The sequence below is a fragment of the Scomber scombrus genome, chromosome 17, assembly GCF_963691925.1.
Source record: "Scomber scombrus chromosome 17, fScoSco1.1, whole genome shotgun sequence".
In the NCBI taxonomy this organism is placed as follows: Eukaryota; Metazoa; Chordata; class Actinopteri; order Scombriformes; family Scombridae; genus Scomber; species Scomber scombrus.
Genome location: NC_084986.1, coordinates 5,206,223 through 5,224,251, shown reverse-complemented (window position 1 = coordinate 5,224,251; position 18,029 = coordinate 5,206,223). Strand labels below are relative to the sequence as shown.

Here is an 18,029-nt window from a genome sequence, read left to right as displayed (position 1 = left end):
GGTGCATAAATAAGAGAAAACAGTGCAAATATAAGAAATAAAATAATACAGAGATGACAAAATACTGTAAATATTAAAAAAAACGAGATGAGATAAAATAGTACAAATATAATAAAAATCAATGTCAGAATCCTCTCTTTTGGCTGGTTTTGATTAGTTTGATCTGTAAATTACTAAAAGTTCCTCAGAGGTTTATTAACATATTCAGACCTGAATCAGCAGCTCTTCAGTCAAACATGGTTCACCTGCTCGCTGGTGGTCGCTTCCTGTGTGCTGTGTGATGTCACGAGGCTGTCAGCTGACCTCCGGCCATATTAACACTAGATCGGTGATTGTCTGCTGCAACCAGCTGCTTCAACGCTAACGCCGCTCTCTCTAAAGCAAAGTTTCTCCTGAGCTTCTGCTTGTTTGCTCTCTGAATGTCCGAAAACTAAAGAAGAAAGATGATTTTTTATTTATGACAACCTGCTGGCCACCCTGACTCCCCTCACTCCTGGAATATCTCTCTGTGTGTGTGTGTGTGTGTGTATGTTTGTTTGTGTGTATGTTTGTTTGTATGTGTGTGTGTGTGTGTGTGTGTGTTTTGTATCACAGGACAGCTACAGGTCTCAGTGTGTGTCCCAGCCCCCCACCCCCTCCCCAATGTCCCCCAGCTCAGCTAGTCTGTCCTCCTGTCACGGGGAGGACAGTGATAGCATTAGCAGCCCTGCCTGGCCCAAGACACCGACCAGCCCTGTAAGTGCCGCAAAGCACAACATCCATTTTCCTTTTTTTTCTGGGTGTATCTCTCAGGGCTCTACGGTGTGTAAATGTGACTTTTATGCTACTTTTTTATCAATTTTAGCCATATTACGGTCAGAGAAGAGACGACACCGTAGAGCCCTGTTTTCTACTGCTGCTGTGTGAAAACCTCGTAACTCCACATTCATTTATTTGCAGACTCTCTGATAGTTAACAAGGTTTATTTCAGTTATTTAACACACATCTTAAACCAGTTGAAATGAATCAATTTGGTATTCTCTATTCTACGAAATGAGACTTTATGGAGATGCAAGGTTTTCATTGGACCAAGCAGCAATGTGCTTGCATCAGATCTTTTATTTTTTTGTTTCCTTTTTTGTAAATATCAGAATCCAAAAGCTGCTGTGTGATTGTAAAAGTTTTGCATTTAATGTACATGTGATTGTCTACATTGTTAACTGTGAGACTTTCTCATTAAAAGGCAACAAAATTATGACTTTTTTAAAGGTTTTAATCTGCTGTCGGATGAATGTGACAGATGTAAACAGCATATGGAAAAGTTAATAAAACTTAAAATGGGAATATTTGAGGATTTAAGGGATAAGTTCACAATTTTCAACCAAGCAGTCAGGTGTCCATATGAATAATGAAAGAGGTTTTCTTCACTGTAATCATTCTCATCAGTCTGAGTTAGTCATATCAAGTGATATCTGACACATTTACAGTCTTTTCAGCATCAGATTCCCTCTTAGTGTTTCCCTGTTGAGCTGTGGTGGAAGTATAGTAACAAAAAGACTTTGGTTCTAAAAACACTGTAACATTGAAACATAGAAGACTTGATTTGACTCATTTGGACGACTGAAGCTTCATATTAGCTTCAAATCAACTTTTAAATACATTTTATACACAGAAGGAGGACTGTGGGTTTTGTCCTCCATCACTTCCATTGTAAGTGCATTATGAAGGGATCTGCTAATGGTCAGTATGAACAGGAGGAATGATTACAGCAAGAAAAACAGGTTTAATGTTCTTTTGGGCTCCTGACTGTTACTTTAAGACATACTTGAAAAACTGTGAACTTGTCCTTTATGGTTTTATGGTTGTAAAAAGCCAAAATAACTTCATTATGTATTTCCTTTTCTCGATTTGGTCTATAAAATGTGAGAAAAATGTTGATCCGCTGTTTCCCAAAGCCGAAGATGCAACCTAAAATGTCTTGTTTTGTCCTGACCAACAGTCCACAAACCAAAGATATTCAGTTTACAGTCACAGAGGAAGAAAAAAAACAGGAAATATTCACACTGGAGAAGCTGTAAACAAAGAATTTTAGTATTTTTTGCCTTAAAAAATGCTTCAAAACGATGAATTGATCTTAAAAATAGTTGGAAATTAATCAACTAATCTTAGAAATGTTCACTCACACTCACTCTGGGACTTAATGTCATCTACAGTTTCCACCTTAAGGCTCAAACACACCAGAGCTTATGTCAATCTTCAGTTCAGTTCACCTGTGTTCAATCAACACTCAAACATTCAAACTGATGACAACAGCGAAGCTTTGAGCTCTGAGACCTGCGAAGGGAAGTCTGCACTCGAGAGTCAAAACAGGAAGAAGCTGTCACTTATGTGGGTTTTGCATAATTACTGTTTTTGCACAAGAAAATTGGTGTTAGGACCTCAGCACGGCTCCTGCTCTGCTCTGCATGCCCAACATTTCTTATCAGCAGGCTTTTTGTCCACAGAACAAAAAAAATCTTTGATATTTTTAATCCGCCTCCTAAAGAGTGAAAGTTTAGAGGAAATAGTTACAACATATATCAAGATATTTGAGTTAAAGATGTGGTCACAGAGTCTCTTTTTTTCACAAGTGTAGCCTGCATTTAAAAATAAAGATACTATATAGTGAACTTTTTAGATTTAATTCAACCTAAATCACACTTTTGGAGCTCAATAGCTGTCAGAGCACATACGAGCACAAAGTACATACTCAAGATTTTTAAAATAATACCCTCCTAAACTCCACCACCTCCCACTATGACCTCAATAATATACATAAAGTAAAATTATAACTCTTCTGAAAATGTATAAGATTAGTAAAAGTTGAATTTATGTCAGAGTTGTTTAGGATTGCATTAGATTGCACAGGTGTTCCTAATAAAGTGCTCAGTGAGTGTTTATATCACAATATTACATTAATCATTTAAATAGTGGATGTTAGACTTATCTGTACAGTTTAATGCGACTTTTATAAAGTTTATACATTTTTTTAGGCTTCTCTAAAAGTAAAATTAATAGTAGAGCTGTTGTATTAGATTGTATTCAATTGCACAGGTGTTCCTACTATAGTGGTACTTTAATGTATTTGGATAATCGATCATCTTTCCAGTCATTTTTTTTTAAAGAGTAAATAATAAATGCCAAATATTCTCTGGTTCCAGCTTCTTAAATGTGAAGATTTCCTGTTTTTCTTCCACATATTAAACAGTCTGAATATCTGTAGGTGTTGGATTGTTGCTCAAGCAAATTGAAGGCATCACTGAAGGCATTTTTTCAAATTTTTTTTAAGAATCAAGAAGGTAGTATGCAGATTAATTGATAATGAAAGTTGTTAATCAGTTGCTGACCTAAATGAGAGAGTCTCATTCTGTGAGCAGTGACCGTCGTCCTCCATGTTGGTTTCTGTGTGACTCTGCTCAGCTGCAGTAAGTATCGTCAGACTTCTGGTTCGCTGGTAAACTGTTTTTTATTTTTTAGTTTCTTTTCTTTCCTCGCTGGTTGTGACATGATGAAAACCTTCCTTTTGAAGCGGCATCATGGGTGGTTATTGGTCGTATTGTGCCGTCTTCTTCTTCTTCTCTCGTGTGGTTCCATCGATAACCTCACACTGACTCTAGTCTCCGTGTCTCGGTCTCTCCAGAAGCCCAGCGCGGCCACCATGACCAACGAGAAGATCACTCGGCTCTACGACATGGGCTCGGAGCCGGAGCGCCGGGCGTGGGTCGACCGCTTCCTGTCCTTCATGGAGGAGAGGGGGACGCCCGTACCAAACCTCCCCGCCGTCGGCAAGAAGCCGCTGGACCTCTGCAGACTCTACCTGTGTGTCAGAGAGATCGGAGGACTGGCCATGGTGAGATATAAAGTAGAATAGAAGAGAAGTTGATCTGTTTATTTGTCCATCATGGTTTCTTTGGCTCACCTATAACAGACATACAGTAATAAACTCCATAAAATCATTTCTAAAATATATAAAATACATAAAGTAAAAGTATAGTTTAGTATAAAACGTAAGTGCATATCAGTTCCTGTGTGCGTATTGATCATTTGGAAGGGTTTAAAATATTAATTGCACTCAGCATAAAAGATTTACTATAAATATTCCTGGTTGCCAAAGGAACTCTGTAGCCCCTCCCTTCTTTTTCATTTCATCCTCTTTTCTCCTTTATCTCCTTCTCTCCTCCCTGTTTTTCCTCACATACAACTTGTGGACCTTATCTAGTGTTTTGATGAAAATATATATTAGTTTTTGTCACATTTGAGTCATTTATTGTCAGTTTTAGTCAACGATAATGAAATAATTTACAATGTTATTGTTTCATTGGCTTGTATGAAGTTTCGATGGGCATTTTTCACCATTTACTAACATTTATTTATGCAAAATAATAGAAATAATCGTAATCTGCTCCCCTAATTCTGAGGCTACAGCTGTCACTATGTTGGATGTGAATATCTCAGACCTTTTGATAGACTATAAACACCAAATAAAGCCAGATGAAAATGTTTCAATGTTTTTTCCTGGTTTGTTTTGCCTGTTTGGGGTTGTGGGTGAATTTCATCCATAAATCTTCATTCTCCTCCTCTTCTTCAATCAGGTGAATAAGAACAAGAAGTGGAGGGAGTTGTCGTCCCAGTTGAACGTGGGGACGTCCAGCAGCGCCGCCAGCTCTCTGAAGAAGCAGTACATCCAGTACCTGTTCACCTACGAGTGTAAGGTGGAGCGAGGGGAGGAGCCTCCACCCGAGGGCACGGGACCCGCAGCAGACACCAAGAAACGCCCGTCACCCCAGACCAAAGTCCAACCTCCCTCCCCAGGTAACAAAAAGAAGAATCACATGTTCTCCTTTAGCCTCTAACTTTGGGCTTCAAACAACCTGAAATCTTAGGTACAATGTTCTTACTTCTGTTTACAGTCATTAGGAACAAGAAGTGTATTAAGGTATATTAAGGTAGTCCCCACAACTACTAAAAACAATAATTTGTTCCCACAAGTGACTGAAAATAGTCAATTAATCAATCAATTGATCAATCTTTATTTGTATAGCGCCAAATCACAACAAAGTCATCTCAAGGCACTTTACACATAGAGCAGGTTCTAAACCGTACTCCTCAGGTTTAATTTTAAAGAGACCCAACATTCCCACAGGAGCAAGCACTTAGCGACAATGGCAAGAAATAACTTCCTTTTAACAGGAAGAAACCTCAGGTAGCAGAACCAGGCTCAAAGTGGGCGAACATCTGCCTCGACCGGTTGGGATAGAGAGGAGAGAGAGGAAGAATAGGAGAGAGAGAGAAGCACATAGAAAATAAACATTGAAGCTAGAAGGTCCGGGACTGGAATCTGTCATCCGGACGTCTATAGGCCCAGATTACCTGTGAGACGAGAGTCCCAGTACCAGGCCCAGATTTTGATTTTAACTAATATTTATGTTTAACAGCTTTGGTTAAATGTCTTTTTCAGGCATATCTGACCACTGGAAAGGTTGTTCCTCATAAAGTCACCAAAAAACACTGTTAGTCCCCACAGATTGGAAGTGTGTTTGTGACTATAAATATAAAATATGAAATATAAATTTACTGTGAGAAGAGGGCAAGGCAATGCAGCTTTATTTATATAGTGCATATCATACACAGGGGCAACTCAACGTGCTTCACATAAAAACTAAATATCAGATGATTTAACAGTAAGAAGCCGAGGCATAAAAACATAAACCCAATTATAATAAAAAGGAGGAAAAAAGGTACAATTGAACAGTTAAAATTCGGAAACATTAAAACACACAATTAAAAAAACAAAGAACCCAATTATAATAAAATTAAACAGAAAAAAAATAGAAAGAGAGAAAGAAAGCAAAAAGCTAGACTGAAATAGAGCATAAAATATGAGAGTGGGACGAAGAGGTGACGAACATTGCTCATGATGTTAATTAATTTAGGCTTTAACATCAAAATACGTTTTTAAAATCTGTCATTGTTGAAGCCTGTAAGAGAAATGTGAACTCTCTTTTTCGTCTGTATTAATATTTTCACTGACAGCGTTTCCTTTGTGGACCAGTTGACATATATCACTCAAACACTGTGTTGCTCTTTACTGTAAATATCCTGTTATGTTTTAGTAAAGCTGCGTTTTTGAGGAGCGTTTAATGTAACAGACACCCAAAAAAAAAGCCACAAAGTCAGCAGTTTTATAGATCCACTGTGTAAAAAAACAAAAAAAAGGGCTTTAATGATGTCATATTGCCACCGGTAGGAATCCCTTCACACACACACACATATGCACACACACACACACACACACACACACACACACACACAACACTGATTATGTAACTGAGAAGCACAGTGAGTTGTCAGGCGGGGGAGGAGAGTGTGAATATAAACACCAGTGACCTCAATCTGACCTAATTTCCCACGATGCCTCCCTCCCTCTCCCTCTTTCTCTGTCTGAGCTCTTACTGTACGGCAGCCGTTTTCAAACTTTTTTAAATCAAAGGTCCTTAAACTGGCACAAATTACACCATGGACCCCCAAATTGTGAGATTTTTTTTTGCTGTTTTAGATGTTTTATTACAGAAAATGTATGAAACTCATCACCAAAATAGTATGTTATTGTGTTACTTTGCTTGGATCCCCTTGAGCCCCACTTTAAGTATCACTGCTGAATATTATAGTCACACTTTAATAATGCTTTATAATGCCAAAACACTGTTATTACACATTTGGGGAAAATTGAGTTAACACCAGAATTTTATTTATTCATAAGGGAAGAATAAATTAAATTAACATTTTAACAGCATCAGTGACTAAAAGGAAAAAGTTCAATAATCAGCTTAAAAAGACACAAAATGAAGGTTTTCCAGCTCGTATATCTGGTGCAGAGTTTATGTTAAATCCTCTTGTTTCTGTAGTGCTTTCGGTTTTTGTGCAGCAGGATATCGCTGCAATTATGATCTAATCTGCTGGTCTGCAGGAATTTGTTGGTCCCCTAAACAATGAGGTGAAAAAAAGAATAAAGTGTATAAAGGTGGACCCAAAAAGAAAATAACCAGCCTGGTGCAAACTCTCTTTCAGTTGCATTCACATACATATTTTTTTGTAGGCATGTCTGAATAACTGCAGCGTGATGTTACATGATAATAATAATAATGATAATAATATATAACACCTTTCAAAACAAAGAAACCATCAGTAGGACCCTGCTGGAGGATCTCAGGCAGCGATCAGGCTCATAAGGAGTTAGCAGATCATAAATATAAGCAGGAGCCTGACCGTTCAAAGCTTTAAAAACAAGCATTCAAATCTTAAAATCAATTCTTAAACTCACAGGTAACCAGTGAAGGGGGACAGCGAGGACTGATGTGATGCAGAGCTGCACGATATGGACAAATTATCACATCTGGATACGATATGACTATGATTTCACTCTTGAAAAATGTATCACTTAAACAAAAACAGCATAATAAGACCAAATGGACATTACAGTGCAGTTACTCAACTAAATTTTGTTTATTAATCACAAAAGAACAATAACTGTCTTAAGCTGCATTGAAATAAAAACATTGCTTTAACAATATTTTAAATGTATCAACAGTGAAAATTAAGTCTTTGGCTGCATTAAAATACATTTAAAATCAATAGAATTGACATTTGATATCGTCCTTATCTTGCACGTTCATATCTAGATATAGATACGATACCGATTTATCATTCAGCCCTAGTGTGATGTGGTGTCTTCTCCTTGTTGCAGTGTTTTGTACCAACTCCAGTCTGTGTATATTTCGCCTGCTGATGCCCAAAAATAAAGCTGGAAGTGATAAAAAGCACAGATGACCTTATGATAATGACATGTAAACCCTTTGTTCTCAGCAGGTTTTCTTTCTGTTCTTTCTCTGCAGCCAATTCGGGTTCCCTGCAGGGCCCCAACACCCCTCAGTCCAGCAGCAGCTCCCTGGCCGAGGCCCCCATAGACATGAAGCCCCTGACCCCGGCCCCCACTCCGCACAGCCAGATGGGCCCCCAGCCTGTCAACAGGTAAGGGAGTAGCCAAAATGTCAAATTCATCACTTATCTTTAACTTTTTGGCTTTCTCCTCTGATTTTGGTTCAGTTTAAGACAGACACAAAATCCACAATCTGAAAGAATTGGAGTAAATACACTTAATCTGGTGTGACTCATATATAAAGATAAGATATTCCTTTATTAGTCCAACAATGGGGGACATTTGCATTATTACAGCAGCAAGTGGACATTAAAATAGAAGAGAAGCAATAAGAACAATACAGAACAACGTCATCGGCATAACAACAACTGGCAATAATATCATGCTTGTGGAAGATGCCCTTAAAAATAGCACGTATAAAATGAACTATGGATGGCCCATGATCCAGCCTTGTGGCACACCACGTCTTGAATAAACTCAGACGAGACACCCAGGAGGCCAAAACTATTCCGATTTTAAGGGTAAGAATGAATGTGGGTCTAAAATGGAAACATGAGGCGGAGTGTGTTGTGTTGTGTTGTGTTGTGTTGTGTTGTTAGTCTACTTCTAAACAGTCATTTAAATCTCCTCCATCACGTTGCCTTATTTCTAAATACGAAATATGTCCATAAATATGTTTTTTCCAACACTGTGGTGACATGTTTTCTGGCTCCCTGCTGTGTGCACAGATGTTGGTTTAGAAACTCAAGAGAAAACTTGTTACCAGCTACGACACTGGCAAAATATCTCCTATAGAGCTGCAATGATGAATAAGCAAAAGTTCACTAGATCCAGCTTCTAATCTAAATGTTTTTTGGCTTTCATATAATTTACTGTACGATAATAAACCCATTATATTTGGGGGGGTTTCAATTGAGCTGCAACGATCATTCAATCACTGGATCTAAAGAAAATGAGGTTTCATGTTGTCTGAATGTGGTTTTAATGCTTCTGCTGTGGTTTAATGTTCAGGAACATGGTCGGAGTGAGCATCCAGGACCCGTTCTCTGAAGGCAACGATCCAGCCTTCCACAAGCGAGGCCCGGGACCCGGCGGCGCCCCCTACCAGCAGGGAGGAGGTCCTACAGACCCCTCCATGAGGATGCAGTACGATGCCAACAAAGACCCATTTGGAGGACAGAGGAAAGGTGAGGAGGCGAGAAACAGGAAATACTGAATGTCCTGAGCGCCTGTTAGTCTTATGATGAGTTTTAAGACTTATAAACCTATAAATAAACATTTTATTTCAGTATTTTTAATCAATCATAAATTAATACTTATCAAGTGTGATTAACAAACGCAGTATATCTCTAGTCTTAAAGTGCAACACAGAATATAATTATTAACCGTATGAGTCACTTTTTAGCCAAATTAGTGTTAAAACTAGCTGTAACTCCTTTAGCTCTCAGTTACAAATAGGGAAAAATACAAATAAACAGACAAAAAAAGTTTGCAACGGCCACCAAACTGAAAAATCCTGACAAAAGTGGCCCTTAGTTGAACGTAATTGCTGCCTCCTGGTTTAACTTGCTCTAAAAATAAGCGCACATGTAGTGACTCAACAATAAATATATAAAGGGAGACCGTAAAGAACCAATTTCAGACCAGTTTGTACATTATTTAGTCACTGACTGAACTCTGCTGCCTCCTGGTGGTCAAAGCCTGAACTGTCTCTCCATCAGGTTCATCACAGCATTTCAGTTCTTTTAGTTTTAACTCATATTGCACGAACATTTCATCACCACTGAGCGTTTTTTGCATCATCTACATCAGGTTTTAGATTGAGCTCCTTCCTTCCAGGCAGCTGATGGTTCATTTCTTTTCTGTGGAAGTGAGCCGACAGGGATTTAAAACTTACTGCAATAAGAGGATCGAAAACAGTCAGCAGGATTTTAAAAATTATATAAGTATATTGTGGTAATGCAGCTGTTAGTCTAGCCAGTCTCATAAAGTGATTACACATTGACTAAATATTAAAAAGATAAAACATATACAGGTGAAGACATTAAAAAAAGATCACAAATGAAAAATAAAAGTGAAAAAAACAAGCTTGTGAAACTGATCATTTTCAATTCAGTGCAGATTGTTTAAAGAATATTTGTGAATTATTTAGATAAATAGACAAGGGGGGAAAAAAGTAAAATAAATACAGTTCAGCTTGAGATGCATCATATATAAACCTCCTCCAGGCAAAACAATACAAACTACTGATAACAAGCAGTAAGAATTCATATCACATTAATAATTAACATTAAGAGTTCATACCAGAATGAAATCAACTAACAAAGAAACACAACATCAGAAAAACAATAGTTTAGTTTATTTATTGATTTGAACATGTTAAAATAACAAAACAAAATGAACACTCTTGAATTATAACAGAATAGAAGTGACAGCAAAACATTTTTAGACAGACAACAAAACAATAAACATCCAATGTTCAAAAGGATGAAGTAAAAGCCTTTTTAAAACAAAACACTTCCAAGCCAAAACAAAACAACCAAACATTCAAAATAACACAAGTCAAATAAAGAAGCAATAACAAAAACAAACAAGAAAACAGCAGAAGTCAAAACACTCATTTTTAACTGGTACTAAATGAACTCCTCTCTCCTCCTCTGTCCTTTTCCAGGTCCAGGACCCGGCGAGGCCTTCGGTCCTGGACAGATGCCCAGCGGTGCCATGCAGGACATGTACCCCCGCGGGCCACCCTCGGGGCCCCTGACAGGGATGGGCCCTCGGCCACAGTTCCCCTACGGCCCCGGTTACGAGCGAAGGTAAAATACTCTTTAATCAAGTCAATCAAGACTATAAATGTAAGAAGTGATGGAGGACAAAATCCACAGTGTGTCATTGAACTGTTTCTTTAACTTCCTGTGTGTGTTGTGTCCTACAGGCCGGACCATGCGATGGGGCCAGAGGGAGGAGTTCAGAACAGCATGGGCCCCTCTGGAAATGAAGCCGGCATGTACCCCGCCAACAGATACCCCCCCCACCAGAGGTAAGAGATGAGCTGGGAGAGAAGAAATATGGTCAAGTTTGTTTAGTTTTGTTATTTAAGGTTTAAGTTCTGTTAGTGGAGTATAAATAAAGTTTGAATGTAGTTTTTTCTGACCTCTCTCCGTCACTTTTTAGACACGGACACGACGGCTACGGGCAACAGTTTCCTCACAACATGGCCTACGGTTCCCATCAGCCCCTGTACCCTCAGCAGCAGGTGAGTGATTCACGTCAGACTTTACAAGACAATAGCTGAAAACTACGAAGAACAATACGTTTAATTATATCTTTATTACTTTGGTTGGTAGCTAGAAGTGGGTTAAAAATGTGTCTCTGAAATCTCAGTAAAAGACCTTTAAATATTAGCAGAGGACGTTACGATCTGGAGACATGAACACAAACCAACAGGAGGAAAAGTTCTTATATCGATGATTTATGGATCTTTGTTTGTGTCTGCAGGGCTACAAGCGTCCGATGGAGGCGATGTATCCGCCCGCTAAGCGTCATGAGGGCGAGGCGTTCGGGGTGCAGCAGTTCAGCTCCCAGCAGCCCGAGATGTTCGGCCCCTACGGGGGTGCAGGAGGGGGCTACATGGGCCCCGAGCGGCGGCCGGTCCAGGGCCAGTACCCGTATCCGTACAACCGCGAGCGCCAGGGCCCCCCGCAGCTCGCCATGATGGGCTCAGGAGCTCCGGCGGTGTCTGGGGGTCCCGGTGAGGGGCCGCAGGGCAACATGTGGCACCCCAGGACAGAGATGGGCTTCCCGTTCAACCGGCAGGGCCAGGGGCCCCCGTTCCCCGGCATGGGCCGAGGGGAAGACCAGGAGGGCAGGGCACCCCAGGACGGCCAGTGGGCCCCCAGCCACCCAGGGCAGCGCCAGCTGCCGTTCCCTTCCCACTCCTCTTCCTCCTCCTCTTCCCCCTCCATGCCCCCCCTACCCTCCAGACAGCCCCCCTCCTCCTTCCAGGCCGCACCCATCATCCCTAACCATGTGACCCGCTCTCTCAGCCCCTCATTCTTCCCGCGGCCCATGGGTGGCTCTCTGTCCCCCAACAGTGCCCCCTACATGCCCTCCATCAAGAAGCCCGGCCCAGCACCCGGTCAGGGACCCCTCCCCCTCCACAGAGACGTCAGCTTCCCCCCCGGCTGCACCGAAGCCACGCCTCCAAAACTGAAGCCACGACGCCGACTCACCGCCAAGGACACGGGTCAGTGATTTATACACGTTAACAACAAGCTAACAACATGTAAACAACGTGTAAACAATGTGTTAGCTTTTAGAATAACAAGTGAACATTCAGGTTAACGTCTTCTCTATGATTGAATTCGTCCAATCAGGAACCCCGGAGGCGTGGCGGGTGATGATGTCACTGAAGTCCGGCTTATTAGCAGAGAGCACCTGGGCTCTGGACACCATCAACATCCTGCTGTATGACGACAGCACCGTGGGCTCCTTCAGCCTCACACAGGTACAACACACACACACAAAACTTCACCATAAACATTACAGCAGCGGTATTCAATTAAAATACACTGAGGTCCAATTAGTGAAAATGTCCTCAAGTGAAGGTCCAGAACATCATAATATCCGTGTTATTTTTCAGTACCTATTACAGTACAGTTTGCCTATTAGTGACCTCTGACATAAACCTTAAAGTCTTCACACAAAATTTAAGGATTCACTTTATGAGGACTTGATTTTTGTCCCCAAAATAAAGTCGAGCCCTCTCAGTCTTACTCTAACGTTACTCTAATGTTACTCTAACGTTACTCTTATGTTCTTGTTCTCCTCCTGCAGCTGCCTGGTTTCCTCGAGATCATCGTGGAGTTTTACCGTCGCTGCCTCATCCAGATCTTCGGCATCCTGGAGGAGTATGAGGTGGGGTCAGAGGGTCAGGGCACCCTGTTGGGACCCCTCCCAGAACTTCTCAAAGAGGAGGAGGTGCCAACTGAGTCTAACAGCCAATCACAGGAGGAGCAGAGGATAGCGAGGAGGTCGGTGGAGGAGACGGCGAAGCTTCTTCTTTCAGCTGCGCCCAACATCAGCGGCGAGGAGACGAAGAACAACAATGCCGCTGCCGTCGTCAAGGAGGAGCCGGCAGAGCCCCGCCCCCAACAGGCCAGCAAGCACGACAAGCTGCCAATCAAGGTGGAGGAGACGGGGGAGGAGTGGCAGCAGGTGGAGGAGCGCTGGGCCGAGCTCAGCCGCCGCAACGGCTTCATCAGCGGCCTCCTGCACTGGAAGGCCGGAGGAGGAGACTCCACCACTCACATCCAGACGCACCTGGAGCCCCGAGCAAGAAACTCCGCCCCCCCAGACCCACTGGAGTGGGAGGGGAGAGGGAGAGGGGGAGGAGGAGGAGAACAGGAAAGGAGTCAGGAGAGGGAGGGAGGAGCTGATGGACAGGAGGAGGAGGGAGGGGAGGAGCAGAACCAACAAGGTAAGTTATATTAAATCAGACATTATTGCTGCTTTTGATCAGATATGTTCAGATTTAAATTATTATTAGATATTAAAGACACGATGACCAATAGCTAATAATACTAATCATTAATCATTGTTTAATTAGATATTTTCAGATATAAATCATTTATATTTTTGACACAAGGTTTGACTTATTTTTGGCACTTTTGTAGACAGATGGGGTATGAGATATTAAATATATGATCACTAATAACACTACTAATGAATGATTAAGGGTCAGAAAATAATGTGTGTTGTAATATAGTTGTTACACCACTAGGTGGAGCCCTTGCTGTTATAATAAGATATCATAATAATAATTTATTGGAATAAGATTTAGTTTCAAAACTGTTTATTAAAATTAATAGTATTCCATGTATACTACTAATTTCAATTCAACAGTGTAATATACATATAATATACAAATATATTTCCTTTCACTTTAATCTGTTCAATAACAATATCATCTCTGGTGTATTATCACTTAATACCAATATTACTCTTAATTAATAATGTAAATAATGTCAGGATCATTTTATTATATATTTTTTACTCTTATTGTTCTTATTCTTTTTCTTATTGCTGCTATTTTACTGTCCACTCACTGATGTTGTAATGCAAATTTCCCCATCTTGGGACTAATAAAGGAATATCTTATCTTAATATCAGTAATAAATAAAACAGGTGAACTGTCCCTTTAATGGTTTCACTGGACATCAGAGCTGGTTTTCATTTCAGAATTTTAGATATTTGCAGCTCTTCTGTGATTATAAACTTCACATCTTCAGTTCTCTGACTCTCTTCTTTGTGTCCATTATCAGAGTGCAGAGGTCAGAGGTCACCGGTGGCTCAGAGTCCCATCAGCCAGCTGGAGGACGAGCCGCGCTGCTGGGACGAGGCTCCGCTCTCCACCGCCGAGAACTGGCAGGACTCCCTCGCCAAACGCTGCGTCTGCATCGCCAACATTGTGCGCGGCCTCTCCTTCGTCCCCGGCAACGACACCGACATGTCGCAGCACCCGGGTCTGATCCTGATCCTGGGCCGTCTGGTTCTGCTGCACCACCACCACCCCCGCAGGAAACGGACGCTGCCCACCTACCAGCGGGAGGAGGAGCAAGGGTTGGCGTGCAGCCGGGACGAGTGGTGGTGGGACTGCCTGGCGGCGCTCAGGGAGAACACGCTGGTGACGCTCGCCAACATCGCCGGCCAGCTGGACCTGTCGCAGTACACCGAGAGCATCTGCCTGCCGATCCTGGACGGACTGCTGCACTGGATGGTGTGCCCGTCCGCCGAGGCCCAGGACCCGTTCACCTTGGCGGGCAACTTCTCCTCGCTCACGCCGCAGCGGCTGGTGCTGGAGTCTCTGTGCAAGCTGAGCATCCAGGACTGCAACGTGGACCTGCTGCTCGCCACGCCGCCGTTCCGCCGCCAGCAGAAGATCTTCTCCACGCTGGTGCGGCTCGTCGGCGAGAGGAAGAGCCAGGTGTGCCGCGAGATGGCGGTGGCCATCCTGTCCAACCTGGCGCAGGGCGACACCGCGGCGGCCCGGACCATCGCGCTGCTGAAGGGCAGCGTGGCGACTCTGATCGGCTTCCTGGAGGACAGCGTCGCCATGGCGCAGTACCAGCAGAACCCACATAGCCTGATGCACGCCGCCACGCCGCCCGAGCCGCCAAGCGTCAACATGATGTGTCACGCCGCCAAAGCGCTGCTGGCGATGGCGAAGGTGGAGGAGAACCGGGCGGAGTTCGTTCTGTACGAGAGCCGGCTGCTGGACATCTCGCTGTCGGCCGCGCTCAGCTCCGCGGTGGCGGCCATCATGTGTGAAGTACTCTTTAAAATCGGCCGCTCGTGACACAAACACCGCCACGGAGCGCGCTCAGTGACGCCGGAAGCAGCTCTGCCCATGTGACGAACTGGCTCCTATTATATTTTTATTTAAAGAAAAGAACACAAAAAGGTTTTTACATACAAATGAATATATATAGAATATATAAAGCTCCTCGGCTCCATCTGCAAATGTTTATTTGGGATTTTTAAGTAATTTTAATACAAAAAAAATATTTAATACTTGTATTTTTAATTTTTTATTCTTTGGTCAGTTTGTTGTTTTTTTTTGTTTTTGTTTTGTTTTAACCAAAGTGTGACGAGGTGGGAAGCGCTCGGGTTCTGGCTCCTTGATGTTTTTTAAATGGATCGTGGTTGTTTCTTTATGTTTTTTGGGGGTGGGGGTTAGTTAGGTTTTTATTGGGGGCGGGGGGGCGTGGTCAGATTTATTTAAATAGTGACACATGTTGTAGATAAGCCTCTCTCTCTCTCTCTCTCTCTCTCTCTTTTTATTCTTTTTTTCATGTGGTGTGACAGACGAAACACTGATGTTCAGTCATGTACTTTGTTCTGGTGCAATAGGACTTATCGGTTTGTTTGTTTGGGGGATTTTAAATGTGAATTATTTGACCATCTTTGCAGTTTGACCATCAGTATTTTTTTTGCCGAACCACAGCAGTATCCAGCAGGAAAAAAGGGGGGTTGGGGCGGGGGGGCTGCGTCACTTTCAGTTTTTTTTTAAAGAACTTTTTACGTCTGCTCCACACCAATCACATCTTTAAAAAAAAACAAAAAAAAAATGGTTCCCTCCACTGTTCATCGTCCCTACTGTAAATATAGAAGATGTACATTTGAGCTCCAGCAGGTGGCGTCACGACTCGGTGACGGAAGCTGGATAACGAATTTAACGGTCCTCATTTATAATCACAACTCTCTCTGCTCACCTGAAGATTCAGTTTCTCTCCTCTCTGCAGGTGGAGGCAAGTTTTTCTGTATTTAAAGTTTTAAAAAAAAGAAAAAAATATCAGTTTTTTGGGTTTTTTGGGTGGGGGGGGGGCGGGTGGTCGGATTTTGAGAGACTGTATGTACAGGAGGTCCGAGTGCTGGACTGTACTCATTGTTAACTGACACAACTTCAGAACAGTTATAACAAATGTAAAGAGAGAAAAAAAAAGAAAATCTCTACATCCAGAAACGTCTCCTGTTTGATTTTGACCGTCTTGAAATCTTCAAATGTTCCACAAACATGTTTTTAAAAAAAAATAAACGTACATGAACTCTGGTTGAGCACTGTGAACGCAGCGCCGGGCTGGTTTTGTGACAAGAGACGAACAAAAAGAGTTTGATGGTTAAAAAAGTGAAGAGATCTACAAACTTTGCTGTTTTTATATCTTTATCTTTACTGGGGGAAAAATAATTAAATAAAACAATTTATAATTTTCCCAAAAAGTCATGATATATTTGAGAATATAAAGTTATTTTAAGTCAAAAAAAAATATTTAAGAATAAAATGTTTTCATAAGTAAGATAAACTAAATTTTTTTACATGCTAGTTTGTGTAAAGTTCATAAATTCACATGTAAAAAGTCACATTTAATTATTTATGTAATAAATCTACTTGTGAAAAGTTGTTTGAAGAATAAAGTTGTAATTTTACATGTAAAATCAAATTTTAAGAATAAAAATACTTTCAAAAGTTAAATAAAAATGGTTATAGTTTTACACTTTCTTGGGAATAAATAATGACATATTAAAATGTATAATTTTACCAAAAAATCATAATATATTTGAGAATAAAGTTATTTTATGTCAAAACATTTTTAAGAATAAAGAATAAAGGTACACATAAAAAGTCACATTTTAAAATGTATTTCATAAATCTACATGTGAAAATCAAAATGTTAAGCATAATTATAAATGATATAATAAATAATAGTAATTTATTTACACTTTGAAAGGTTTAAAGAAATGATTAAGGTCATAAATCTACACTTTCAAGATTTTAAGATTAATTTTATTGTGTTATGTATTGAGTGTTTACAGTACTACTCCTGTCAGTGCATTAAAATACAGTGCATCTAAAATAAAAAACAAATATTAGCTCATAAAACATATTAAAACAGTTTAGCAGCAGTTCAGAATACAGAAAAATGTCCATTAATATGTTCATGTGATAAAAACTTACAAACTAATATAAGTCTGTCGTGATCTAAGTCTAATACGAACAGCCTTTATATGAGAATCATGTTAATGCTTCTCATCTTATCAGACTCCAGATCAGCTGCTGAAACTTTAAATTCTTTAAAATAATAATGATGATTTTAAAAAAGGGAAAAGATTTGCTTGCTTTACTTTTTCTCCTCCAGCTCCTGTTTGTCTCCACAGATCTTCAGTTTCATCGTGAGTCTGTGATCTTCTCCTCGTATGTATGTAAGTCTACTTTCAACAAACCAACTCATAAACATGATGCTTTTTGGCTGCTGATGTTCAAAACCTTCAACTAAACATCAGGATGTAGAAGAATATAAACATGATGGCTTGTATAAGAATTAATGAGATAAAATCTAAACAGTATATATCCAGCACAGTGGTAAAAAGTAACTATAAATACATTTACTTACTATAAGTTCTGTACTTAAGTACGTGATGCAACTTTATACTTCTACTCCACTACATTTATTTGACAGCTTTAGATACTTTTCAGATGAAGATTTGACACAATGGATAATATAACAAGCTTTTAAAA

General features: G+C 40.7%; 1 protein-coding gene across 4 annotated transcripts in view; it reads left to right on the top strand.

Annotated features, from left to right (window-relative positions):
* Positions 1 to 16,726, top strand: part of arid1b (AT-rich interactive domain 1B) — a 51,679-nt gene extending 34,953 nt beyond the window's left edge. For all 4 annotated transcript variants that reach the window (XM_062437031.1, XM_062437030.1, XM_062437034.1 and 1 more), the window contains 11 exons: positions 3,659 to 3,868; positions 4,611 to 4,830; positions 7,911 to 8,046; positions 8,966 to 9,141; positions 10,626 to 10,770; positions 10,890 to 10,994; positions 11,129 to 11,210; positions 11,453 to 12,200; positions 12,331 to 12,461; positions 12,791 to 13,433; positions 14,278 to 16,726. In XM_062437031.1, the coding sequence (XP_062293015.1) occupies positions 3,659 to 3,868; positions 4,611 to 4,830; positions 7,911 to 8,046; positions 8,966 to 9,141; positions 10,626 to 10,770; positions 10,890 to 10,994; positions 11,129 to 11,210; positions 11,453 to 12,200; positions 12,331 to 12,461; positions 12,791 to 13,433; positions 14,278 to 15,311 (3,630 nt within the window). In that variant the 3' untranslated portion in view covers positions 15,312 to 16,726. The remainder of the gene's footprint in view (positions 1 to 3,658; positions 3,869 to 4,610; positions 4,831 to 7,910; positions 8,047 to 8,965; positions 9,142 to 10,625; positions 10,771 to 10,889; positions 10,995 to 11,128; positions 11,211 to 11,452; positions 12,201 to 12,330; positions 12,462 to 12,790; positions 13,434 to 14,277) is intronic.
* Positions 16,727 to 18,029: the final 1,303 nt, after the last annotated feature.